We start from the raw sequence: 24592 nt of genomic DNA, 5'->3' as shown, positions 1-24592 counted from the left end.
TGCCTGGAAATAATGGATAAAGGGCTTTGGAACTCAGGCAAGCTTCGTTTACATGCATAACCTCTAACTTTAACCAAGAATATTTGAATTCTAGTCCAGAATTAAATTAAATAATTCATTTCCACTCCCATGTTCACAACAACTAATCCCATTATCTTCTTAAACGATTATAGTCTACAATATTGCATAGCATGTCCATTAATACTTTCACCAGGGTTATGTAGGTGGTTTATACCAAAAGTAACAGACATGTTGTACATGATATAAGTCAGTGCCGGCATGATAAACTAAACGACTTGATTCAACGAACCCTAAATTAAGATCTCAGCTTTTATAAATTAACTAAGCTAGTTCGTGATGATACCGTGATACGGTCCTCCTGAAATCAGAACAAGTCCTGCTCAATTGCTCAACGGGCGAGCAGTAGTTCTGGCATGCTAATATTACGGGCTACCACAGGATCAACCGACACTGAGTTTGTGACAGGTATTAACATGCCTGAGCATGTCAAAAGAGAATACTACAGACATCCGATGGGACAGGTATTGTATGAGATAGTCTTTTAGATAAGCAGTAGTTGATACAGGCAATATTTGATTCCACTCACTATGGCAAAATACGAAGAATCTATAACCGCAACTCCCACATAAGTTTGCATATGACCATGGCACGAAATAAGACGATTCCGTACATGAATTTGTTTTCTGGCAACAGCATATGACAGTTTACACTCTACAGATTTTAAGACTTAGGCCAGTGTCGGCATAATAAACTAGACACGCTTCATAGATCAAGCGCATATTGGTCCCAAATACCGTCACTCTCGTCTTCTTCTTCTTCGTCATCGTCACTGTCACCACTGTCTTCGTGCGACCACTGCACAGTCACTTTGGTCCTCATTTCATGCTCGACAAAATGCTTCCAGTCGGGGCCTGTATATTGGCTGACATTGTCTCTTGTGTCCTCAAAGGCAACGAAGCATCGTGACCGTGAAGTCCAATGTTGTTGCGGTAGACTCACTTTGATGTGATGCAGATCAAGATTGGGGATATCCTTGAGCTTTTCGAGGAATTTGTTCCACATGTTGACCTTTGGGGAAGCGCCAGTATGACCCTCAGGCAAGCGTCGACGAAGTGTAATCTTGTGCAACTCTAATCGCTTGAGTGTCGATGAGAACTTTCGGGTAACAGCTAGTATATGCTGTGCTTCCACGTTCATCATGCCAAAATCCAGCGCTTCAAGCTGGGGATATTCCGGCGAAGGAATAGAGGATAAGGGAGCAGAGGTGGGAGAGATAGAGGCGGGGGCAGGGCCAGGGCCAGAGGCGGAAGGGGGGGCGGAAAGAGAGGCGGGAGCAGAAGTAGAAACCTCACTCCCAAGCCATTTGAGAAGCATGTCAGGTCCGTTAACACTACTGTGAGTCTCGTTGATACGCAGGTGCTTGATATTTTTCAGCTTTAGGAGAAATCCGCGCAGCATCATATCGGACGGGTGGCCGGAAGTATCCACGGGAAAGTCGTTTCCTCCGAGTAGATCGATGTCGATGTGCAACTTTTCGAGATTCTCCAGGACCGGGATCACTGAGGGCTCCATATAGGAGGGGATGTTGAAGGCACAGTCCCGCAAATGATTCCTAGCTCTCGACATGTACTCGATCCCCTTCGGCTTTGCATTGGCTTGTCCTAACGCGAAAAGGACAGAAATAAAAACCGAGCTTCCGTAAGCTGTCGAGGGATAAGGGCCCCAAGCCTGGCCACCTCCCTGGCCAGGACGATGCCCTGTCTCTCTGAACGCTGTAGTTGACCCATAGCTTGTCCATTGCTTGCCAGGGTTGTCGCGAGAACGCCTGTTGGAGTTGAAGTCGCGGATAACTACATCTTCAAGGTTGCTGAGGTTTCTGAACGCTTCGGCGAGCATATCCCGATGATAACCCGTGCTCAACATTGAGAACTGGCCATCGTGCAGCTGCTTCTGCCTGATATTTCGCGCGTTTTGGTCACTAACTTGAAGAGCATAGGCGAAACGATCAAGCCCGATGTGGACCATCCGAAGATAACCACTGAGACGACTCTTGGATATGTCAATCAAGGCCTGCAGACTTGTCTCGGAGATCATAAACTGCTTGCGGGTGAAGAACTCATTGGTAAATGTAGTGAATAAAGCCTGTTCGACTGAACGGCACGTCAGGCGGGTGTTGCCGAGTTCGGGGGTTGTGAGGAAGGACGTTATCCGCAAAAGGACCTCAAGAGGGACCTTTTGAAGAGGGCAGGCTATTATGGTTGCCGCGGGCGTGCTGATACCAGCCATGGCGGTGTCTGGGTTGGCCATGTCGAAAAGGTAGGTATTAAAAGGTTCTGATTTCGTCTTCTATATTCCAAAGAACTTCGGAGGAGGATGAAGACAGCTCGTACGAAAAGACAATGCCTTTTGTAAGTCGAGATAAGCGGACGCGGCTGGACCTGAGTTTATACCAGAAAAAGTTAAGCAGTCACTCTTATACAGGCGATGATAAAAGGACTGGATTAACTCGAAGTGATTTCGTATTTTAGGTTGCCAGTGTTAAAGCCTTGCAGGTGATACGGAGAGTGATTAATTGATTGCTCCAGAGAAGTAGGTACTACTAATTCACGGCTGAGACACAGCAGGCAGCAAACAGGCAGGCGCCTGGTGTGCTCCACTCAAAGACAAGGACAATATCTGTGAACAGTGGGTAACAGCAGAATTGACCTTTGAGCTTTAGATGATAAAAATAAATAGCCTAAGAAATATAGTCTAAGTAGCATAAAGTGATATAATAATTTAGTCTCTTATGCTCCTAGCTGCCAACTTTTCTAGCACCCTGATGTCAGCCACCTAATTTCGAATGGCGTACCCTGCTAAGGTAGACATGCACCTAGGTATTGTGCTACAATACACAAGTGCAACTTACCGTGATTCATGTGAAATCATGAGCTCAATACTCTTAGATTCAACCCTCATAAGTTCGGTTTGCCATTGCATCAAGATATACACGATGTGACGGAATGGAATAGAGAGCAATAGTACAGAGAGGTCAACTTTTTTGCTATTCACTTCAGTGCCACCTGGAATGGGCTCATGTAATGGATTAAGTCAGGCGTATATTTCGGCAAATATGAATTGGTTAGTTCTTGCGTATTATTATTTTTCACGCTGCTGCGAAGTCCGTTTATGTGAATACCTGACATACAGAAAATTGTCTCATATAATCGTGAAGGGTATCATCCATAAGTCCCTTTCGTCTTGGCCTCCTAAGCTTTAGGGTACCAACATAAACAGCCTAAGAAGCATGATCTAAGTAGCATAAATCGACCTACTAATTTCATCTGTTGAGCCTCCAGCGGCCAATTTTTTCTGGTACCCTCTCCCAGGGGTTGAATCCTCATTTGACCCTTGGTGTCTGGGCACCACCTCTTAAGGACTTTGACGAGATTATTTCGAGGTACCTTAGCTCTGGTGTTGCCTGGAATATCAACACTTCTCTCCTGACTTCATTTGCGTCGATCTCGATGTCGTTTGACGATTAATTCTTCGTCATCGTTTTCATCAGACCATTGAAGCAAAACTAGGCCCCGGATGTTTCGCGACACCTGAATTCTGAATCTCCGATGCATAGTTGTGTAGAAATAGCTCCAAGGATCATGGTATTCCAAAATTCGGCTGTCCCAGTCTTCTGGCCGACTTGCCCCCCTCATGCTCCAACACCTCCCTGGAGAGCATCGATGCTTAGCCAGTCGTTATTCGGCATCCACAGATTTTGATCGAGTCCCATTCCATACTCCAAGCCTGGATCTGTGCCCAGGCCATCCGCACCCCCGTCGTATGCGTTATTTATCTCCGAAATGCCGAAATCTTGTCGTGGAACTATCTCTGCAACGCTTACAGCAGGCTTCGCGGGAACATGAACTTCGGTAGTCGGGTGTGGTAAGTCCGGAGACACCTGGCTTTCAGGAACCCAAGGATCAGCGACAAGTGATGGAGGAAATGTTGAATCTGTCATGGCGGACATCGAAACGGGGGTCATCGAGACAAATTGGCTGGGATCGTTCATATTTGAGTCATCCACAAGACCGGACTGACGTAGAGATTGTTGAGAATAGCCATTGTCTAGAGGAAGTCGACCATGCGGGTCCGGTGTAACTGACGGTACGCGAAGGGCGATACCATGAGTAATTAGCCTCTCCAAATCCACTTGGATGCCTTCTGCTGTCTTTCCAGCACAACAAGATTTGATTGTCAGTAAGCAAATCTTAGCCCGCTCCATCACGGCATCCAAAGTGAGGTCATATTTAAGAGCGTTGGTGTGATAGGCATAGGTTAATACGCGAGCACATTGGTACGCGCAAATGGCCATGTCCAAATCGGCCACAGGCTTCGCATTGAGTTTGTGCATGGACGAGAAAATATTAGCCATCGACATGGCATGTTCGACGCATTGTCGTTGACAATGGTCCAAGAACGCGTCGTCCAGAGATGCAAGAATGACACGAGGAAGGGCCTCGCGAAGACCTCCAAGAGCAAGACGGTACAGATCTATTTGGCATTGATGCCACCATACGTGGATCATAATAAATATGCAAATTCGCGGAGAATAAGCCCGGAGTCTCAATGAGCTTTCTGAAAATTGAAAAGAAGCTGGCAGATGTGTTGCGAACTCGCTGAGATCTTTCTGCAGCCCCCATATGCCAGATTGAAGCTCATCAGGCTTGGTGTTGCGGGTTAGCATAACTCGTCTTGAAAACTCCATAATTCGGCGTCGCATGTGTTGTATTCGGATATGGAGAGCCAGACTCCCAATGTCTTCGGCCTGAGGGTTGCGAGGCTTGTCAGGATCGTGAATAAGCCTTTCAGTTGGTTGTGGAAGGTCGAATTCAAAGTTTCGCTCGTTGCACGGCAATCCTACGTGAATCTTATCAGCGCTCCAAAGCGAGTAGTCACGATAACCGCCTGAGACACCCGAATCAATACAGTAAAGTGCCCACATGAGTCGGCGGCGAGACTCTTGAGCCAGGAAACAAAGGTTTGGAGCTTCGTGATTCAGACGTAGAGCTGCAGCATATCGAGATGCTATACTCAACAGCATGAAAGCGCTTGGAGATTTCTTGGACAAGATACGGTGCTTGATAATAAGGACAAGCGCCTGTACTTTGATGGTTGAAGGCCGAGTATAATCGGCAAAAATGAGACCCTCAGCATCGTCGATACACCTCTCGCCATAATCCTTCATCCCAGGCCCCATATCCGTAAGGTACGATGTTATGCCAATCAAGGCCAGCAGAAGAGCCTTCTCCACCTTGCCCGAATTGTATCGTCCTTCAAGAGAGGCTCGATGTAGGAACGAGAACATGGGAATATGATGGACATGATTAAAGAACTTCACAAATGTCCGGCCTATTAAAGCATCGAAAGACTCATCTGGGAAGGAACTACGCCTGCTTGTTAGCCAAGGGAGCATTATCTACGATGCCAACTTACATTTCTGGTGCAAAGCCTTGAGGCGTTGCGGTGCTAGCTGGATCGGTCAATCCTGGGTCACTGTCGTTGTGACCGTCGTCTCGATCGCCCTCATGGCTTTGTGGACTTGGACCTTCTCTAAGAGAAATCCGCGCTCTTTTGCTTGGTCTGTATACACATTCAATGCCTTGAGAACGACAGCGATCGCATGACGGCATGTGGCCGGAGCATCGGGCTTTTCGACTATGGCAGCTGATGCAAGCTTGTCGGACTCGACGGCGAGGTAGCGCACCAGATAAAGCGCCAGCGTCACCGTCGTCATAAGAACAAGGAAAGCCTAGTCGCTCGCAGTTGGAGCAGATGTCGCGAGCACCATTGCATCGAACTTTGCGAGCGCGACAGGTTGTGCAGGTTAAGGACGACTTCTTGGGTTTGCGATCGGGAGAGTTGGCATGGGAGGTGGGCTGAGAAGGATTGACGGGTTGGTGAGACACTACCGGGGTAGAGGAGGTGGTAGCTGAGGCGGGAAGAGGAGAGTCGAGGTTGGTAATGAGGTTATTCGGATGGTCGCTTGAGGCGGAGGCGAGATCCATGGCGACGTTGGTTTAGCTTGGAGGGCATGGAGGGGCCCAAGGGCTGGGACCGCCTATATCAGCTAAGTAGCGAAGTTCAGAGCAATCTACCGCGACCAACATCGAGCTCGACGGAGGTCATAGGGTGGGGAAACGATCAGTTTGAAGTTTCTGGAATGTTTTGTCTCGGGGAGAATTTGTAGTGACGATGGTGATGTTTAGTGAGTGAGTATGGTGGGAGTCAGAAGGTGGGCAAGCAAGTCTAGTGGAGGCGATAAGGATGGTGGTCCTGTTTCTTGGGGCAGGCACCGGGGGTGTTAGCTACCTAGCTCAGGTTCTGCCCAGGACCGGAAGGGGCAATACAGGCATGGTTGGGTGTATGTTTCCTAAAAGACGGTGTTGTTACAGCGAACGGCAGTGGGCTCAGTTGAACGCGCCTAATAAAGGTGTTTGTTTATTGGGAACATGTCGATCCAAGTAAGGACATCTAATTTCTCGTAATTTGGCTGTTAAGATGGTTCTTCAGTACCTAATGACGAAAGTTGTAGCCAAGATCCTTCCCTGGTCGAAAATATCTGGTGCACACACCCTTCCGTCGCATGCTCACATGAGATCTGATACATACAGCTCTAGGTGGGGCAGCAAGCAAGTTCAATTGACAGGCACTTTCCTATTGTGCTCGGTCGTAATTTTCATATTCCGACGTCACAACAGATTAGTTTAAAGCTTTTACTTACCTAGGGCAATTGAAACTCATTTATCTCCCTTACACCCGTTTTATGAGCGATATTCCACGTCAAAAACACGCTTGGTCTCGATTAGCCGAGCCGATAGAAAACTGATGGAACGACGTTTTGTGGACCGAGTTTACCCACAAGCTTGGCAAAATGCTGTGCCCAAGTCTCAATGGTCGCTGAGGTCACCGCCATGGAGACCTAGTTTTTTCCCTTGCATTTTTCAAGCCAGGATATGCAGGTAGGTATTTTATCAGCGAGTTCTGCTCTCCCATAGCTGATGTGTTACTGTATTTATTCAACGATCAGAGTTAAATGCGACCAGAGCAAGACGAGATGTTCCCGAGATGATAATATGCTATACACGAGTCATTACCGATTAGACCAGATTCTAAGTAATATTGAAGTACAGGGCCGTTAATTGACTCTTTGTGCTAAGTTCAACAGGAGGTATCCTAACACCCGTCCATATCTAACACACGGCAATCGACAAGCTCTATCGATTGTTGTGTCAAAAATCCAACCATTCATAACCCTATCACTATTATTTATCCCCCATACGTAAACCACGCGGCAGAGGAAACCTGGGGATACCAATGAGAACGAGAATGGACCGAGAAGCGACGCCTCATAATTCTGAGTCCCGCTCAACCCTGGTGCCTGGGCCTAAAAGAGTCTCCACCATATACAAGGTTATTGACCGGGATCCAGAGTCAAATTTTGAGGGCACCGACCGACGGATATCGATTTGTGAGAACAAGAGACACAATGAACTGAGCATAGAGTGAATTGAGATGTCTGCATCATCAGTCTTAAACAAACAAGTCAACAACAGAATTACTGACTCGCACCTTGAACAAACTAGTCGAAAGTCCTTCCTTAGTTAACACCAATCGGTCTAGGATACCGACGGCCCGAAGTGAATTGCTGGAAAACTGGCGACCGACCGAAGCAAAAAAAGACGGACATCTCTTTTTGGGCTAGTGTCATGACTGCGCGCATATGCAGAGTAACCACAATGGACAACTGCGTCATTAATCCGACGGCCGCTCCGACTCCCGGAATATCATCGTTTTGATCCCCCCTCCCCCCAAAGTCGTAGTAAGAGGCACATTCAAATGATCTCATTCGAAAAGTCGGCCATTTAGACGCGACTCTCCGTTTCAGGAGCGAATAAGCAATTAGTGCATCAATTTCTTCAGCTAGCAATGCGACCTTTATTGAAGACCATATCTTACTGACCTAGCGACCGACTACCGTGTAAAAACAAACATCCCTACCGCAATGCATCATGATGATTATCTGTATGATGGATACAGGTTGGGTCCCTGCTCACACACTCTCTTCTGTTTACGAGGTCCTTGGGGTCCATCTTTGTGTCACACTTACAATCTTTCACATTTTTTATTCAATAACACCTACTCAAGGTTTGAAAACTCCGTGATAAGTATTATCTTAACCGCCATAACGTTGCATACCTATATGTATGAAATGTAGGTATGCTCTGGAACGCATAGTTTGAAGAGCATTAGCTGCTGTCTTCGAATAAGATATTACCAATTTCTCCGTAATTTAACTGTACAACTACGGGCAGCACTCCCTTTGAGTTCTCATCATGCCTAACAATATACCAATCATGACATGGCACAACTGAACGTCAACGAAACTGACAGTGTTTCAAATAACGAGCTCAGTTCTTTCGATCATTTCTATTATCTGTTACAATTGTTTATTTGGCATCCCAAAGATCATAAACCATCTGAGGGCTGATCATGAGAACTCATCCAACACTAGCCATAGCTCTCTTCCAACTACAGTCCTTAGGGGTTACAAATGTGCATCGGGTACTTAGTTACGTATAGAACTTCTTTTTTAGTGGATAATCTTCTATAATTCCCTTGAAGATCAATCCAGTGTTATCTCTATCTATATATTAGAATAATTGTCTCTTATTAGGCACTTTATCCTTCTGTGGCCAAAAGATACCTACCTATAAAAGTGGAAATGCACATTTGTAACCCCTGCCATCTTTTCTGATACCTTCCTCGTCTTTAACCTCTAAAAACAACAACCACTAGGGAAACAGACGATTCAAAATTAATGACATCCAATAATCGTCAGTGACTTCTTTCCCCAACCTTTAACGTGGGTTTGGAGATTGAGACCTTCTAAAAATGGCTGAATTGATGGAGGTCTATACCCACGTCATCACCTCATCATTCGCCAATCGGTTAAGTCATTGATTGATCCCAAGAAGCTTCCCTTCATCTTCATGACCTCTAACTTTCTTCCTTATTCAATGCTTTGAAGTAACTAAGGTACTACATCAAAATCAAGACGGTTTATACCATTGCAATCATATAAACATGGCGTTTTCAAGATTGTTTCTTCAGCCTGTAGCTCGCATGCCTTTTAGGCTTTGTCAACGACGTCTCGCGAGCACAAAGCCGAACCCAAAACATGTCTATTCAGATGGTAACCTTGGCGGTCCTGGAGGTCAACAACCTCCACCTCAAGCACCAGGCGGCCCAGAAGTCCTCAAGAGGAATTGGTATAGTGACTGTTTTACCAAGGAACTGATTAAAACTGACACTATCAGGCCACCCATCGCTGCAGCAGCTGGCGTACTAGCAGGAGGTTTTTGGATCATGCTTCCTAGGAAAGGAAATCCACCCGAGATGACGCTGCAGTCTTATAAGGACCTGAAGGATCTTGACAGCCCCGAGGGACTGAAGGAGCTCAGTGGACGAAAGCCGAATTCGCTGGGTGGTTTCAGAGCTGACTGAGTGCGATGAATCACGGAAGGGAAATGAGCAATTGTTTCGACATGTATCATAACGTAGGCAATCGCCCAGAGTATCAAATTATCTATGTCGTCCCTCATTCAAAACCTATATACAATAATGGTATTAACAATAACCGAAGCATGTCTCAAGTGCTGATCTGACATCTTACTTCTGTTCAGATGTTTTATCGCTCTTCTTCTGCAAGAGATAATCTCCTCTAAACAACGCTTTGTACACTCCTTTCAGGCCTTTGATCGGCCATCCGGTCTTTGCAGTGGACTTCATCAGCTTCTCGTCGCCCTCAATATCCACTTTTACTTTATCATATACACTCGGCAAATACGACGCTCCGTACTTTGCTCTCAGCGCATCGTAAGACTCTCTGTTGTAATGCGACCAGAACTCATCCTCTGTGTAGTACGCATGCGCATAGAGCCACTTCTTTCCCCCGCAGTCTTGTACCTTTTGTTCTAAAGCGCGATTATGCTGAATGGCATCTCGTCGATTCCCTTGCAGAGGACCCCAAACGCCGAAATTAAGTAAATCCGCCGTACCAGACTTTGCAAACTCGGCATGCAATCCATGCCCCGAGTTTGGCTCTTCACGCCGCACGCGTAGCGGACATATCCAGAGGGGATAGATCTTGAATTGCTTATCCAACCAGTTCTGGAACTCAGGAACGCTGCTGTAAGGCACACCAACGTCTTGCACCATGTAGTAGTCAAGCAGGTTGCTGTTGTGGCCTGCTGAGTACATGACGCGTGCTCGGAGAAGGGGATCCAGGATATATCGTGTGACGCGGTTGAATGGCGTGATAAAATAGTCAAAGGCATACTTCGCAACCCAGAATCCGCCTCTGTCGTAGCGGAAAAGATAGTCTTTTAACGGGATGTAATCGGCGACGCACGTAACTGAACCCATCCGTAGACCGTCTCGGACTTTTTCGACATGTAGATAAAACCACTTGTCCTTCCGTCGGTTCAAGTGTCTCAGCGTTGCACTTATTGGAACCTCGTCCACAAGTCGCCCAGCGCACACCACGGTCGTGTCTTTGGAGTAAACGATACCATCCACGAAATCATTATCCCATCTCCTGCACTCCTCCTTGATGATTTTCACCGACTCTGAGGGGCCCCTCGCGAGTCTGTATTTTAGTTCAACAAACTCCTTTGCGTCCTTGAGCTGCACCTCCAACAAAGTAACGACTCCGAGAGTTCCGAAGGCCGATGCAGCACCCCAAAACAAATCCTGCTGATCCTCTTTTGATGCCCGCTCAACCGTTCCGTCGGCGAGAACAATCTCGATCCAATTGATAGTAGCATCGAAAGCGCCGTAACGAAAAGAGCTACTCTCTCCCGACGTCCCCGAAAAGCCACCTCCAACGGTAATGGCCGGGAACTCCATAACCACGAGAGGGACAAAACCATAGGGCAGGGTCGCATCGACCAGAGACTCCATCGAGACGTTTGGTTCGACAAGGACCGTTTTTGAGTCCTGGTTCACCTCGAGTACATTGTTTAGTTTGCTCGTGTCAACGGTGTTGTCGACGCGGCGGTTTGAGTGCCGAGTGCTGTTAGTCGATCCATGGTATAGTCGGAATGGTTCTTGGCGGGCGTGAAAGTGCTTGACTCTGTCTGCAACGCCCGCGACGACAGTTTTATGCGCTTCCATCATGAGATAGAATTCGAGATTGATTTTTTTTCGATGATCAACAATGAAAAATACAAGGCCAGAAATAATTTACTGGGCATGAGTCGTTCAAAGTAGTATCGTTTCGGAAATAGCGAGGAATGATCCACAATTCCTCTTTCCTGTTTGCTCTGCTTACCTCCAAGTTCTTACCTAGACCTATGCGCATATGAGGTACATACAGTATAAGTTGAGTAAGTGTGAGTTGTCATGAGTTTCAGTATGACGCTGATTCCGACATATCCGAACAAGATGGTTTGATTCGAATCATGGATGAGAGCGCTTACTCCTTAGTCTGACTATATACTCTTAACTACTTGGACTCAACTACTGTGGTCCGAGACTGAGACGCCACGTCAAACACGTCAGCCTTGCTTTGACCCGACTATCATATCGCCAAGTATTTGATCCTAGTCGATCCCAATATGACGTTTGGTGTTTCATTGGCTCAGCTCGAGATGCATGAAATTGCTTTTCTTTCCGAACTGATTTTAACTGGCACACGATTCAAGACACTCCCGGTTAGCCCAAACAACTTGTTAGACCCTGATCAGTTAGCCTCATATATAAATAAAATAAAATAAAACCGTAGCCCAAGTTAGCTAGACAAAAACCAGGTTTAAAGATAATGTACATGGCTTTCCTCTGATGATCGGCCAGCAAACTTGACTGCTGCAAGGTCAAGGGATGAGATTGGCGATACTTTTACGCTTTGTAGCAGGTTTATAAATCATTCTCTTTCAATTATAACCAACTTATTCCTAGCGCTGCTTGGGCAATTATTTCTTTTTATCCTTTGTATACGGCTGATGCGTACAATCAGACTGCAGCCAAAGAGAGCTCTCAACTCGTCAGGCATGGCCTGACTTGTCCAGAGGGTCTGTAACTGCTTTTGCCTTCGTACGGATAAGGTCTTTATCTTCAGCCTCTTTACCTGTCTAGTGGGTAACAGAAAAGTTGGCCTCCTAATCCTTAGGATATAAAAATAAGAGGCAGTCTAAGGGGCATAAAGTGACATAGTAATTTCGTCTCTAATGCCTCCAGTGGTCAATTTTTCTAATACCCTGAGAACAGGTAGGCGCCTAGCACTTCTCATATTCTGTTCCTGTGAGAAAAACATTAAGAGATGTTTATATACTTAGGTACTGACTATAGTGTGCGATATCCCTTGAGTAATGGTTATTCCACATACTCAAAGCCTTGGTACAGCGGTCAAATATGTTCCACCCAGCTTCAGCATATCAACAGCCTCCTTGATCATCTCTTCGACAATCTCCCCTGCTGGCTGAACCTTTGTAATTGCACCAGCAACCTGTCCCATCAGATGCGGAAGATCAAAGTCGTTCCCCTGCTCAAAGTCATACTCGATTGGCACAATACCCTTATCACACAACTCCCTGATCTTGTCAGGCTGGTCGTGCCACTTCTGAATGTACTCGTTCGTCTTCATCCTCAACGGTCGTCCAGAGATAACAAGCGTTCGTTGCGTGTCCTCATATCCACATGAAACAACTGCCTTCTTATGCTCTTCGCTACAAGAAGCTTCCTCGGATGCGACAAATCGAGTACCAACCCAAACGCCCGCTGCACCTTGCATGAGAGAGCTAGCAAGACTACGGCCGGAGGAGATGCCTCCTGCTGCAAGCACCAACGCAGGTAGTCCCTTGAGAAGAGGAGGGTGGTACTTTGATGCGATGTCGGCAACCGCAGGGATAAGAATCGAGTTTGCGACGTCTCCTGTATGGCCACCTCCCTCGCCGCCTTGAGCGCAAACCATATCAACTCCGAGCTCCAAGGCTTTTGTCTTGACGGCTATGTCAGCGGATAACGGACCAATTGAGTGTCTTACTTACTGCATGCTTGGGATGTCCAACCATGTTCATGACCAAGATACCCTTGTCGTGGAATCGCTTGATCACCTCTGGTGGCGGAACTCCAACAGCACTGACAAACAACTTGGCGCCACTGTCGATGATAATGTCAACCAATTCATCCAACTTGCCACCCGTGTAATCGTGGTTAGTCTTTCGAGCATTTCCACCGATCTGAGGAAGTGCGAGATCAACGCCAAAAGGTAGATCAGGTCGTGAGAAGTTGGCCTTCATCTCGGCTAGGATCTCGCGGAGTTGATTAGGAGTGTATTGGAACCCGCCGATGATACCAAGACCACCAGCATTGGACACGGCTGCTGCAAGTCGACCGCCTGACACTCTGGCCATTCCGGCGAGAACTATGGGATGTTTGATTCCCAAAAGGGACGTAAGTGGTGTTGTGATTGGACCTGGCGGTGTCATGTTGGCGATGGTTTGTGATTCTGTGTATAACGTAGGTATTGAGATAGGCTTGTGTTTGTACGGTGATATGACCTGATGAGATAGAATACAATACGAATTTAAGCCAAAATATGAGAGAACATATACAAGATGATGTGCAATGCTTTCTCTCTTCACTAGTCTCTCCTTCAAATCGTGTGGGGTATCGACTCTTTAAGCATCACGAACCGATCTGCCGGTTTGCGGGGGAGGTTTCACCTCATGTCCGAGGCATTTCCGCATTGGGTTATAGATTCGCGGAGCCATGTGCTCCTCTGCACAAAAGTACGGCACTGCACACTTTATCATGCATTGCATTACCCTCGGGAATTGTGCATGTACTATTCTTCATTAAAACACTGCGTCTAACTTATCCTATCCATGCCTTGCTATCCATAATCCCACGTATCATCGCATCGTCGACTCAAAATCCCATACTTAGTTCAGGTTTGGTATCATACATAAAGTCATCTCATGGCGGTCACTACCGTCAACGCTCTCATTAGTATCATGGCGAGTTTAAGCCCTCTTGTAACAGTGGTGTCGTTAGAAGTGAGGTAAACGCGCTGGGACGAAATCCGTCTTTTCTGGCGACTCTGTATCATCCGAGCCCTGGGGGCTCTTGGCACGCTCCGGCTCGCCTCGCTTAGATACATGTAGCGTATCCCCAACCTCCTCCACGTGTTGACAGGCGGCCTTGGAGGGCGATGCTTCATAAACGTCGTCCTCTGCTACCTGTGGTTTTGTGTCGGGGAAGTATTGCGGTTCAGATCCTCTTAGTGCAAGACCTTTTTCTGCTGCAAGTTTTGCTGCGGCTTGCTTCTTTCTCTCCACGGCTTTGTCCTCTTCTTTTTGTAGCAAATGTTCCTCTCTTTCCAAGTCGTGCAGAGTCGGCGTCTCTTCTACGTCTGTTGTGGCAGAGTATGAGGTTGAACGACGCTCCAATCGGAAATCGTCTTTTGATGTGCAAGATCCTAGTGTTGTTCGTGAGACCGTCCTTGAACCAGCTAATCCGCCTGCTGGTCTTTTACCCTTGCTGCTTGTCCTCGCGCTTCGTCCGCTCCTGTCGTCTTTTCTGACCATGTCATATGTTACTTCATCGTCTAGTGGAACGGCGTCTTCCTCGCCCTCGCCATCACTTGGGAATAAGTCTCCTCGTGATCGATACGAGTCTGATGTATCACCCGACCCAGTCGTTCCGCTGCGCTTTCTAGTCACTGGTCGGTCGAGATCGAGGTCGGATCCATCATCTGAATGTAGTAGTGGTTCATCCTCTCCAGCGCCATGTCGATGTGGATGGTCTTGTAAATCTGCCGCACTAGGTTTGTATCGTAGAGTACCGCCCACTTTCCATGGTAGTTTACTGAGGAATCCAATTGGTTGAGTCTTGGGAATAACAGTTGGATCGTCATCCATGCTTGGTTTTCGTCGTCTGTCTCGAGTTCCGTAGCTCATGCCACGTTTCCTGCGTGGCTGTTCTGCCTCTGCTCCATTATGCTTTCGCGAACTGCCGGTCCCAGCCAGCAATCTATCCCAGTCCTCGTTGCCCCATGCTCCAAAGAGACCGCTTTGCTCTTCTTCATACCAATCATCGTAAAAGTCGAAGCTATATTCAGCCCTACCATGCGACAGCTCTCGTTCTCTACGCCGTCGCAAACGTTCTTCGGGGTCACCTAAACAAACAGTTGTACACTGTTCAAACGAGTGCGCAATGGAGGAGAAACAAGGGTTGATGTAATTATGCTGAAATGTCCAAATTCCAGCTGCTGCGTTCTCTGTTATCGTCTCGGTATCGTGCGCGATCTGATTCCAACGTTGACGCAGTCGGGGGTCCTCGAGGAATGCCATTATGTAGATGTTGGATATGACGTCGCAACATGAAAACGCCAAAATCGCAGCCGTTATTTCGGACGGTCTAATAGGGTTCGGGGGGGCAGAATATTGGTTCTGGTTGTTATTTGACTTATTCAGGAGCCATGGTCGCAAGAGTTGATAAATCTGCGATCAGCTACCAAGAATATAATATCGTGAGTTCACAAAGCTATGACATGGAAGAGATTAGGTTAAGTTGAGTGCTACTGAACTATAGCCCAGCGGTTGCTGTGGCACGTGCATCCAAGTGAGACGATTAACAGCTTGAACTTTGTTGGGTGGTTGGTTGAGTCAAGGTACACGAAACACATGCGTTTGATGGCTGGCGGCAAAGTACCCCTATGGGCTCCACTGGACTGGGCTTGGATTAATGATTCGATGACTCTGGAAGACAATAACAGAAAGGAAATCATTATCGAGAGAAGTGCTGCAGTTTTTTAGTATTCAATCATTAAATTAGCTCTAGGCTCAATATAAAGATATCGAATTTGGAGTTGCAATGCTAAACTTTGCATTAAAAATAATCGTATTGTATGAGGACAAGACTTTAGCTGTGGTATCAAGTAATGCAACAAAGCGACAAGCAATTAAAAAATGACTCCAGTCATGTTCTAGCCGACTCTTTACTTTCTTGGGATGCGCATATTGGCCAGAACCCTTTCGATGAGTTCCTCTTTTGTAGCTTTGGGATCTGGATGTAGGTTTCTCTATAGAAGGTTAGTACACGTCACTTACAAAGAATGTCTAGACTTGACTCACCTTTTCCAACCACAGCCGGCATTCTTCTCGAGACCACGTTTTGGGGTCACCGGTAGGATCTGACACAGGAGGGAACATTCCTTGACCATCGTTTCCCCAGATAGTGTATGCTGCCGCCATAGAGACGACGCCTCCAAAGACTGGATCATGGTCAGTATATAGCTTACCCTGAAGGTGATGGGCACTTACGAAGGACAACGTTCTAAGTAAATTTTAGTAAAGTTCCATCATAAAAGTAAAGAGTATGATGTAGAGTATATTCTCACTTACCTTGGACTTTAAGAGGTTATCGAGGCGAGTAGACATTGTTGTCTCGGTAAGATTCACCTGTTTTTGAGTAGTTGATATGTGACGGGATGCTTCGACAACAGCAGCAACCAGGTGATTGTAAAGTTGAGTATGAAATTCGGGCCTCGATAGGCTTTTAGTACAAGACTCAGTAAATGTTAAATCTTAATATTACAGTGAAAGGTGGCCAATTCAACCAATTCAACCAATTCAACCAAGTTGAGTGAGTTGTCTGTTGCTGCCTCAGAATCTGGTCTGCGCCACGTACTTCCTCTACGCCACACCTCGGTGGATCGGCGCCCTTCACTCCCGAGTTGGCCAGAACTTGGATGGTCCGTGCACCTGCCCGCAGTTGCCTGCGCACAAAACATTTTCTTAATTCTGTCGAAATACTCTAATCGCAAACCAGTGCCCGTCAAGTTACCTGTTCAAACCATCCCACCTTGAACTACCGCCAAGATGCCTCAAGAGGTCGCTGATATTAAGAAGGTACGGAGATTGGAATACCCAAGAAGAGAAGAAATTGGATTTATGAACAACTCGCTGACTCAATTTCTCACAGTTCATCGAGATCTGCCGTCGGAAGGACGCTTCCTGTACGTTGTTGAACGAATAACCAATCACCCATACCAAGCTTCGTGCGAAACCCAAGTCGATTCTAACAATTCATCTCAACAGCCGCCCGGATCAAGAAGAACAAGCAGACCAACAACATCAAGTTCAAGGTCCGCTGCCAGAAGAACCTCTACACCCTGGTTCTCAAGGACAACGACAAGGCCGAGAAGCTCAAGCAGAGCCTCCCCCCCAGTATGCTCTCCCGACGAAACACCCACGATGGAAATACAACTTACTGACAATACCCTCATCAGACCTGCAGCTCACCGACGTCTCTAGCAAGAAGAAGTCTGCTTAAATGAAGGTGGTTTGAAAAACGGGTAACTCTTGGTAGCGGGAGGATTCACATGCACGAATGGGCGTCTTGGGATACCTTGCATTTCATCATGTGCTCTGGAAGGAGGATACTCGGATGAGTCCAAAAAAATAAAAAGAACCGATTCGAGTCAAGACGTATTTTGGAATCTCGTGATGATTGTTGTGTTTCTGCTAATGCATAAAGGGCCTGTATCCGAACCGGGACACTTGGGCATCTTCAAACTTTACAGCAATACCGGACTCAATCACCTCTTCGAACCCCGGGGACGCAAGGATGACCATATCTTCTGGGCCCTCTTTTTCTACCCTCCATCCTGCCCACATCCTTTGGTTTGGTTCTGTCGAGGACTGGGTCTCAATGATGCGGTACTCCTCCTCGAGCTTCGCCTTGAATTCGGGCTTCACTGATATCTTCCAGAGCTTGACTGGCCCTCGAGCAAGGATATCACCACGGAAGTCATTGTTCCCGCCTGCAGGTGTCAAGTGGTACAAAACTACAGAATCCCTGTTTTGGCTGATGAATCCTTTGAGTTCTTGCATCAGAGACATGTTTTCTTGGCTTTGGATCCATTGATTATGTGCATCAACGGACTCCCAAGGAGCAGTGAGCAACAAGTAAGGCCTCTCGTGTTCGCCAATCCACACTTCGGTTGTATGGCCGTATGGTTTTCCTTCAAGAAGCTTTGGCTGGTGTTGACTGATCCATTGAGCCTGGATATGCTGCGTTCTCAGGAGGATATCTCGTAACTCCTCTGGATTGTGGTCGACTGAAAGCTGAAGGAAGGCGACTTCCGTAACTTCCGGGGTGCCCTTCATGATGTGGTAACGCAAATGATTATGCTGTCAGACGGCGAAGACGATAGGTTCCTGTATTGGCAATGCTGGCGGCTGGGTAATAAGGTTGGTGTGTAGATTAGGCATCTTCAGCTTGCGTGAAGCGGGGCTCAATTGGTGATGCACCCATTACGATGCCTGGGGGAGATCAACAGTCAGCAATATATTCCCGCGTCAGCTGTCAAGGAAAACGACAGTACATGAACTCCCCCCACGTGCTGGTAAAGCTGAAAGTATCTTGAGGCTCGTTATCTTGAAGTCGTACAGAAGTGACTGAACTGCGAAAACGAGACATCTGACTGTAATTGACAACCTCAGACATTGGGAACGCAATGTAACGATGACTGCTTTGCACGCCTTCAAGCAATGCTACTATTCCTTGCCGGGATTTCCGCCCTCTAGGAATTTGAAAAAGGTCAACGTGTTCCCGTCAGGATCCTTGATAGCAAACTGCCGATAACCCCACGGCTGATTCTGAACAGCCTCTTGTATCACATTGCTCCTCTGAAACTTGATAGTATTGTACATCATGTCTAGCTGCTCAGTGCCTAGAGCAATGTAGGCGGAGCTGGGCTTGATGGAATCGTCCTTCGACTTGAAAAAGTAAATATTCGCCGCAGCTCTGTCGCCCGCAAAAACTGAGCAGAAGGTGTACTCGGAAGGATGTCCATCCTCCGGCTTTACTCCACCTAGCTCAAAACCAAGGAAATCGACGTAGAATTCGATAGTCTTTTGTATTGATTGTGATTCAAAGGTTGGAATAATCTTCCAAGCAGAGCCGATTGGTGCTGCCATAGAGTTCCGTTGCGGTTATGTATTCGTATAAAAGATATGCGAATACGAAAAGGGTTTTACCAAAAATCCATTTATTTGCTGCAGAAGAAGGGCTGTTATCTTTAGAACGATTGAATAAGGACACTCTGCATGCACCAGTTGAGGGACTGGATAAGGCCACACCAGTAATCGCTTTTGCTTACTGCAGGCACCAAAGATGACAGGATGTAGTCTTTACCCGTCCGCCTGTCGTCATATTTTAGGCCCGCCACATTGGAGTGCGACGTAATCGCAACGACTCCAGAAGTAGATACAAGCGATCGAAACTTCGGCAGATAATTTCGAGGCGTGGACTCTTGCGCGGTATGGCTGAGTCCATGTTTGGATTTAATTGCTGAAGAGCCTTGACCAACCGGAGCTTCTTCCATTATAAACAATGTCCCGTCTAGCGTATTGATTCAGCTGGAACGCGGGGGCCAGGGTTGTCATACGCCTGGTAAGTGTTTTTTTTTTTTTTTTTTTTTGGCTCATCCTATGGCATTGTCTCGAGGTTGTCATCGTCATCTATCACGCGCTTGTAAGTTGGTCACTATTCGTGAGATATATTTCATCCTCAGCTTTGTTTCCGTGACTCAAGAACTCATTCCGAGGCCCGTCGCATTCCTTTGTGAAAACTCGCTTGATATTGTTTCGCCTGCCCGTTCGATTTTCCACTATTTGGTTGCTGTATCGACAAATCGCGGAGAGCCGGGTGTAAGTTGTTGTAGTGGGCTCAATTCTCCAGACACTGTACCAGACCAGTACCCCTAAAAGCCTAGACCTGGTGCTAGACCGCTATTTTGGGTTTCTTCCAATTGGCGTCGCAACATTACGCATTCAATTCAGCAACAGTTAGTATCAAGAGGACAGGTATTGCTGTGCTTGAATAGCATCAGCATATCCTTTCAGTTTGAGGTGATTGATTATTATCTACTCCAAATTATCATCTATTGGACTAAAGATCGACTATAGCAGTTAGATTGTAACCCAACTCCCTAAGCCCTGTCTCGTTAAAGGCCGTTCCACTTCATCTTGTTTGCTCGTTGGTAGAGCCATGATAAAGCGTCTGCAGGCTGTGCAAGGGAGGCATGCGCATCTGAGCCCTTGCCTATTCCGGATGACGGTCGTTCCCTCTTGCTCCCGCCAGGCCAGCCAGCAAGTGTCTGAGGTGTGTCAAACAGCAAACACATTGATCCAGGGACAAAGACCCATTGGGGAGGAACGAAGGAGTGCGGGGAGCTCAATTACACACACGCCAGTAACTTGCAGTTACGTTCTGGACTGCAACTAACGCACCTTCCGTGACGCTACAATCCGAGTTGCTTGGATCACCTTCCTTGCCCATTCTACCATTCATGCTCCTCTTGCTTGCACTTGCACTCACACTTGCATTCGCGTAGTTGGATTCGTCCATGGTATTAGAGCAAGGCCGTCGTTGCCGGTTTTTACTTTGACTTTTCCTCTTTGCCGACTGACTTATTTTAACTCCTTACACCCCCGCTCTCGAATCTAACAAAGGTTGCTTTCCACCCCCTGACGATAGTAGTCATCAGAACAGCAACCTCTAATTTACCGACCCAAGCAACCAACTTCTTCCTTGCAATCTCTTCTTAAATGTTTCTTCCTTACTGTCGTTAATCTCTTTCCACTCCGTCTTCAATCCTCCTTACAATAAATACTTTTCACGATATATCTCGAACCGCGAAACGCATACCGCACAGCCATCTATCCACCGTTGGCAGGGACGATCATCACGTATTGAGATTACCATTCGACTAGCCCAGAACGCGCAACATCCCAATTGCACCTTTTCATGCCTTCTTTGACCCCAGCCATGGTTAACGGGCTCAATGGCAGCCATGCCAATGGCACCGGCAATGGTCACAGTCATGCATCTGATTCTGGTTCGGAAACATCTGGCGAATCGAGCAACGGCAGCGGCCCTCGTCGCATGAAACTGAACCGCAAAATGTCCAGCCCTATGGCACCTCCTTTCATGGTATCAGCACCAGGAAAGGTCATTGTTTTTGGAGAACACTCTGTTGTTCATGGCAAGGTATGACAGACTCACCTGATAGTCAATTTCGTACTCACATCGCCATTGGCGCATAGGCAGCCATCGCCGCAGCCATTTCTCTGCGGTCATACCTGCACGTTACCACCCTTTCCAAGTCGAAACGAACCGTCTCGCTCCGATTCGCCGATATCGATCTCGTTCACACCTGGAACATCGAAGACCTACCGTGGGAAACGTTTCAACAGCCATCCAAGAAGAAGTCGTACTATTCTCTCGTAACAGAGCTCGACCCCGATCTTGTCGCCGCCATTCAACCACATATCGAAGTTGTTTCCCCTAACCATCCAGAGGAAATCCGAAGAGTGCACCACAGCTCCGTGTCAGCCTTCCTATATCTTTTCTTATCGCTCGGATCCCCTTCATTCCCTCCTTGTCTTTATACTCTTCGCTCGACAATACCGATCGGTGCTGGCTTGGGCAGTAGCGCATCGGTTTCAGTATGCATTTCGTCTGCTCTTCTTCTACAGCTACGGACGCTGTCCGGTCCTCACCCTGATCAACCTGCAGATGAGGCTCGACTTCAAGTCGAAAGGATTAATAGATGGGCGTTTGTGTCCGAAATGTGTATTCATGGCAACCCTTCAGGCGTTGACAATACCGTTGCGACACAAGGAAAGGCTGTGGTGTTCCAACGAACAGATTACTCTAAACCACCAAAAGTTCGCCCACTGTGGGACTTTCCCGAACTACCTCTGTTGCTAGTAGACACTCGCCAGGCCAAGTCCACTGCACACGAGGTCGCAAAGGTCGCAAAGCTCAAACAAACCCATCCTAAGCTTGTGAACAGCATTTTAGATGCCATGGACAAGGTCACTGATGCTGCTTCCGAACTAATTGAAGAGAAATCTTTTGATAATGAATCTGTAGAGGACCTTAGCAAGGTTGGTGAGCTGATGACCATCAACCATGGCTTGCTAGTATCGCTAGGTGTTTCCCACCCACGCCTAGAACGAGTACGAGAGTTGGTCGACCACGAGGGCATCGGATGGACCAAGTTGACTGGCGCTGGTGGTGGTGGCTGCTCCATTACCCTTCTCCGCCCCGATGTTCCTGCTGAGAAACTTCAGAAGCTTGAAGGACGGCTTGAAGCCGAAAACTACGCCAAGTTCGAGACCACACTTGGAGGCGATGGTATTGGTGTTCTTTGGCCAGCTGTACTCAAGAATGGCACTGAGGAAGATGACGAGGGTGGTATGGAGATTGATTTGGAGAAGTTCCTTGAGGCTGAAGGTACCGAAGGTGTCGAGAAGCTCGTTGGAGTACATGGTGATACCGGAGAAAGAGAAGGCTGGAAGTTTTGGAGAGTGGAAAGCCAGTGAGAAATACTAATAAAGTAAAAAAAGGGTGTGCTCGAAGCTATACAGGCATTTTCTCAAATGTATTACTAAACGGTTATAAGCCATGCGACGCCAGACATGACCGGGAAATTTTAGAAAGCGGTTGGAAAGAAGCCGCTCGATTTGGAGTTTGGTGCCTTTATCTTGGGGCACATATATGGTTATAATCTAGTAATGCACAATGTTCTTTCTATTCACGTTCATGTTACCCACACGATGCTATCCAATATAGTCCTGTACAGGAAGCAAAAACAAGATAAGGTGCTAGATAAGATAACAACATTCCCAGTTCAGACTACTCCTTTGCACCACTCTTCAAAAGCTGCACTCGGTATTTCCAGTATCCTTCACGTACAGGGTCCCATTTCTCGCCCAAACGGCGCAGGCACAGCTCTGCCTTCTCCCTCTCGCCCTCATCGTCGTAGAGCTTGGCCAGAAAGTCAAGAGCATGAGAGCTACGCACCTCCTCTACATCTTTGCCTAGTGCACTAACGAAGCTCTCAGCAAACTCTTGGAGAGAAGATAGGGGACGAGCACCCTTGGCCAGGATGGCAAAGAGATAGTTCCAAGGGGACTGATTTTGTGGTGCAAGGTTGATCTTTTCTTTGCAGTAGTTGACCTCACGGTCGAGCGTCTCTGCTGGAACACGGGGGTCTGCGTCAGTGGGACCAGATCCAGGCGTGGAAGCTGTCGGGTCTGAAAAAACGAGATAAAAGCGATGCGACCAGGCCGAGTTGTTTCGCACGTCCTCCTCGATGTGGTTTTGTGTGGAAAGAAGCTCGCTCATGGTCCACATGGACAACTTTGAGACGAGATACTGGCGGTACGACCAAACATGGTAGTTCTTAGCATCCGCATCCAGCATGCGGGTGATAAACTGGGTCTCAGAACGAGCAAGTTTTCGGATGGTCTGATCTTCTTCTTCTATAATAGGATAGTAGTAGTCCATGAGGAGCTGACGATGGTTCCAGATCTGATAATTCTTGAGGTTTGCCAAGGCGACCTCATTTAGCCACTCGATCTCATCAGGGATGCTGAGCTTGAGAACGGAAATAATCTTGAAGCGGAACAACCAGACAGTATAATGCGCTGGGTTCATGGAGATGACGTGCTCAGTCAGGCGCAGAGTTCGAGGAGAGCACTCGTCCGCGGCCATGACGGCGCGGAGGTAGGAGACGGCTAAGATACTTTACAGTCAGTTACTCCTTTAGACCCTATGGGCAGCGTCGGACGTACCCTCGGCATAGTCGTCCGGGTAGGCAATCTGCGCGAGGGCGCCTTCGGGCTCGTTTTGCGGAATGGGGATCACGTCGTCCCACTCAGGATCTTTCGCCAGAGTACCCGTGATCTCGCCGTACAAGTCCCTTTTTAGCGCAGCCATGGCTCTTCTCCTCGTCTTTTCAGCGGTGATGTCCTCGGCGGATATTTCGTGCTGCTTCTCACGCTTGCTGAGGAACTGGCGGTGTTGGATTTGGAGCGATGCGAGCTTTGCGTGCTTAAGACTGCGTTGCTCAAGCTCGTCGGGCGAATAGGATCCAATGCCTCTGCCTGTGCGGTCTGTTCCCCAGGCGTAGTTGCGAGGGAGTCTGCGGATGGGAAGACCCTCTTTTGTGACGAACTTCCAGAACTCGCGTTCTGTCTTGTTGGAGAAGGGCACGCGGCGGTTGACGGCGGGATGTATAAGGTGAACGTGTGCGTATGTCTTCTTCTCAGCGGGTGTCAGAGACGATAGGCCGACTTGCTGACGACGCTTCTCAACGGGATTGGTTTGGAAAAACCGTTGCTCTGAGCGCTGTGCGATGGTGTCTGGGGGGGATTCTGGAGCAGCTGTGGACAGAGTTAGTAGGGAGGTATCTAGATATAGATATAGTCTTAAGCGACTTGCCTTTGGACTCTGGGGCGGAGACCTTGGGGACGACTTTGGTCTTGGGTGGCATTGTCGAGAGTTGGAGAGAGCTCAAGGTTGTGATGGATGGTGGGGTTTGTCACTTGGTACATTTTTGCTTGATGGAGATGGCTGCAGGGGACCATGTTACCCCGCCAAAGTGAAGCTATTGTTCTTGAAGCCATAGCAAAAAACAATACTAAAGCACGTCCTGGTAAGTTTTATGATA

The 24592-nt window shown here is 47.5% G+C and overlaps 13 protein-coding genes across 13 annotated transcripts; 3 read left to right on the top strand and 10 right to left on the bottom strand.

Moving 5' to 3' along the window:
• Window positions 1-663: 663 nt before the first annotated feature.
• On the bottom strand, window positions 664-2625 carry EDB82DRAFT_515013 (uncharacterized protein). Its single transcript, XM_025738374.2, has one exon. It carries the CDS (start codon window positions 2326-2328, stop codon window positions 784-786), a length of 1545 nt encoding a protein of 514 aa, XP_025593142.2. The 5' UTR covers window positions 2329-2625; the 3' UTR covers window positions 664-783.
• A 1084-nt stretch (window positions 2626-3709) lies between these two features.
• On the bottom strand, window positions 3710-6065 carry EDB82DRAFT_548345 (uncharacterized protein; the record flags this gene model as incomplete). Its single annotated transcript, XM_025738373.1, has 2 exons — window positions 3710-5444; window positions 5494-6065. 2 exons carry the CDS (start codon window positions 6063-6065, stop codon window positions 3710-3712), a joined length of 2307 nt encoding a protein of 768 aa, XP_025593141.1.
• Window positions 6066-9136: 3071 nt separating this feature from the next.
• On the top strand, window positions 9137-9685 carry EDB82DRAFT_541283 (uncharacterized protein). Its single transcript, XM_025738372.2, has 2 exons — window positions 9137-9329; window positions 9378-9685. The coding sequence occupies exons 1-2, from the start codon at window positions 9145-9147 to the stop codon at window positions 9562-9564; spliced, it is 372 nt and encodes a 123-aa protein (XP_025593140.1). The 5' UTR covers window positions 9137-9144; the 3' UTR covers window positions 9565-9685.
• Window positions 9647-11458, bottom strand: EDB82DRAFT_321811 (uncharacterized protein). Its single transcript, XM_025738371.2, has one exon. The coding sequence runs from the start codon at window positions 11236-11238 to the stop codon at window positions 9730-9732; it is 1509 nt and encodes a 502-aa protein (XP_025593139.2). The 5' UTR covers window positions 11239-11458; the 3' UTR covers window positions 9647-9729.
• Window positions 11459-12038: 580 nt separating this feature from the next.
• Window positions 12039-13829, bottom strand: EDB82DRAFT_321809 (2-nitropropane dioxygenase). The gene is made up of 2 exons (XM_025738370.2): window positions 13107-13829; window positions 12039-13057 (listed from the first exon to the last, which is right to left on the bottom strand). Exons 1-2 carry the CDS (start codon window positions 13545-13547, stop codon window positions 12446-12448), a joined length of 1053 nt encoding a protein of 350 aa, XP_025593138.2. The 5' UTR covers window positions 13548-13829; the 3' UTR covers window positions 12039-12445.
• Window positions 13830-15628, bottom strand: EDB82DRAFT_321808 (uncharacterized protein). The gene has a single exon (XM_025738369.2). The coding sequence runs from the start codon at window positions 15411-15413 to the stop codon at window positions 14112-14114; it is 1302 nt and encodes a 433-aa protein (XP_025593137.1). The 5' UTR covers window positions 15414-15628; the 3' UTR covers window positions 13830-14111.
• A 136-nt stretch (window positions 15629-15764) lies between these two features.
• EDB82DRAFT_514997 (uncharacterized protein) lies at window positions 15765-16837 on the bottom strand. Its single transcript, XM_025738368.2, has 4 exons — window positions 16467-16837; window positions 16386-16398; window positions 16197-16336; window positions 15765-16144 (listed from the first exon to the last, which is right to left on the bottom strand). The coding sequence occupies exons 1-4, from the start codon at window positions 16500-16502 to the stop codon at window positions 16061-16063; spliced, it is 273 nt and encodes a 90-aa protein (XP_025593136.2). The 5' UTR covers window positions 16503-16837; the 3' UTR covers window positions 15765-16060.
• Window positions 16838-16943: 106 nt separating this feature from the next.
• Window positions 16944-17397, top strand: EDB82DRAFT_529871 (60S ribosomal protein eL38; the record flags this gene model as incomplete). Its single annotated transcript, XM_025738367.1, has 4 exons — window positions 16944-16973; window positions 17047-17080; window positions 17163-17291; window positions 17354-17397. The coding sequence occupies 4 exons, from the start codon at window positions 16944-16946 to the stop codon at window positions 17395-17397; spliced, it is 237 nt and encodes a 78-aa protein (XP_025593135.1).
• A 95-nt stretch (window positions 17398-17492) lies between these two features.
• Window positions 17493-18459, bottom strand: EDB82DRAFT_321708 (uncharacterized protein). The gene is made up of 2 exons (XM_025738366.2): window positions 18452-18459; window positions 17493-18389 (listed from the first exon to the last, which is right to left on the bottom strand). Exon 2 carries the CDS (start codon window positions 18231-18233, stop codon window positions 17589-17591), a length of 645 nt encoding a protein of 214 aa, XP_025593134.1. The 5' UTR covers window positions 18234-18389; window positions 18452-18459; the 3' UTR covers window positions 17493-17588.
• EDB82DRAFT_321676 (uncharacterized protein) lies at window positions 18429-19229 on the bottom strand. Its single transcript, XM_025738365.2, has one exon. The coding sequence runs from the start codon at window positions 19044-19046 to the stop codon at window positions 18624-18626; it is 423 nt and encodes a 140-aa protein (XP_025593133.1). The 5' UTR covers window positions 19047-19229; the 3' UTR covers window positions 18429-18623.
• Window positions 19230-20074: 845 nt separating this feature from the next.
• Window positions 20075-20478, bottom strand: EDB82DRAFT_480502 (uncharacterized protein; the record flags this gene model as incomplete). The annotated part of the gene is made up of 2 exons (XM_025738363.1): window positions 20075-20227; window positions 20317-20478. 2 exons carry the CDS (start codon window positions 20476-20478, stop codon window positions 20075-20077), a joined length of 315 nt encoding a protein of 104 aa, XP_025593132.1.
• EDB82DRAFT_321628 (ribosomal protein S5 domain 2-type protein) lies at window positions 20427-22617 on the top strand. The gene is made up of 2 exons (XM_025738362.2): window positions 20427-21120; window positions 21177-22617. The coding sequence occupies exons 1-2, from the start codon at window positions 20878-20880 to the stop codon at window positions 22458-22460; spliced, it is 1527 nt and encodes a 508-aa protein (XP_025593131.1). The 5' UTR covers window positions 20427-20877; the 3' UTR covers window positions 22461-22617.
• Window positions 22618-22684: 67 nt separating this feature from the next.
• On the bottom strand, window positions 22685-24521 carry EDB82DRAFT_514986 (uncharacterized protein). The gene is made up of 3 exons (XM_065608972.1): window positions 24364-24521; window positions 23715-24305; window positions 22685-23657 (listed from the first exon to the last, which is right to left on the bottom strand). Exons 1-3 carry the CDS (start codon window positions 24413-24415, stop codon window positions 22774-22776), a joined length of 1527 nt encoding a protein of 508 aa, XP_065463402.1. The 5' UTR covers window positions 24416-24521; the 3' UTR covers window positions 22685-22773.
• Window positions 24522-24592: the final 71 nt, after the last annotated feature.

The sequence above is a fragment of the Fusarium venenatum genome, assembly GCF_020744135.1.
Source record: "Fusarium venenatum strain MPI-CAGE-CH-0201 chromosome Unknown EDB82scaffold_4, whole genome shotgun sequence".
In the NCBI taxonomy this organism is placed as follows: domain Eukaryota; kingdom Fungi; phylum Ascomycota; class Sordariomycetes; order Hypocreales; family Nectriaceae; genus Fusarium; species Fusarium venenatum.
Note: the sequence above shows the minus strand (reverse complement) of the source record. Positions and strands in the feature narration are given on the sequence as shown.

Coding starts and splice junctions, on each gene's coding strand:
- EDB82DRAFT_515013 (XM_025738374.2), bottom strand. CDS start 2,328: ATGGCCAACCCAGACACCGCCATGGCTGGTATCAGCACGCCCGCGGCA.
- EDB82DRAFT_541283 (XM_025738372.2), top strand. CDS start 9,145: ATGGCGTTTTCAAGATTGTTTCTTCAGCCTGTAGCTCGCATGCCTTTT. Junction 9,330..9,377: donor GAAGTCCTCAAGAGGAATTG/GTATAGTGACTG, acceptor TGACACTATCAG/GCCACCCATCGCTGCAGCAG.
- EDB82DRAFT_321811 (XM_025738371.2), bottom strand. CDS start 11,238: ATGATGGAAGCGCATAAAACTGTCGTCGCGGGCGTTGCAGACAGAGTC.
- EDB82DRAFT_321809 (XM_025738370.2), bottom strand. CDS start 13,547: ATGACACCGCCAGGTCCAATCACAACACCACTTACGTCCCTTTTGGGA. Junction 13,058..13,106: donor TTGGACATCCCAAGCATGCA/GTAAGTAAGACA, acceptor ATAGCCGTCAAG/ACAAAAGCCTTGGAGCTCGG.
- EDB82DRAFT_321808 (XM_025738369.2), bottom strand. CDS start 15,413: ATGGCATTCCTCGAGGACCCCCGACTGCGTCAACGTTGGAATCAGATC.
- EDB82DRAFT_514997 (XM_025738368.2), bottom strand. CDS start 16,502: ATGTCTACTCGCCTCGATAACCTCTTAAAGTCCAAG. Junction 16,145..16,196: donor GCCGGCTGTGGTTGGAAAAG/GTGAGTCAAGTC, acceptor AACCTTCTATAG/AGAAACCTACATCCAGATCC.
- EDB82DRAFT_321708 (XM_025738366.2), bottom strand. CDS start 18,233: ATGAAGGGCACCCCGGAAGTTACGGAAGTCGCCTTCCTTCAGCTTTCA.
- EDB82DRAFT_321676 (XM_025738365.2), bottom strand. CDS start 19,046: ATGGCAGCACCAATCGGCTCTGCTTGGAAGATTATTCCAACCTTTGAA.
- EDB82DRAFT_321628 (XM_025738362.2), top strand. CDS start 20,878: ATGCCTTCTTTGACCCCAGCCATGGTTAACGGGCTCAATGGCAGCCAT. Junction 21,121..21,176: donor ACTCTGTTGTTCATGGCAAG/GTATGACAGACT, acceptor ATTGGCGCATAG/GCAGCCATCGCCGCAGCCAT.
- EDB82DRAFT_514986 (XM_065608972.1), bottom strand. CDS start 24,415: ATGCCACCCAAGACCAAAGTCGTCCCCAAGGTCTCCGCCCCAGAGTCC. Junction 24,306..24,363: donor CTCCGCCCCAGAGTCCAAAG/GCAAGTCGCTTA, acceptor CTCTGTCCACAG/CTGCTCCAGAATCCCCCCCA. Junction 23,658..23,714: donor CCCGGACGACTATGCCGAGG/GTACGTCCGACG, acceptor AAAGTATCTTAG/CCGTCTCCTACCTCCGCGCC.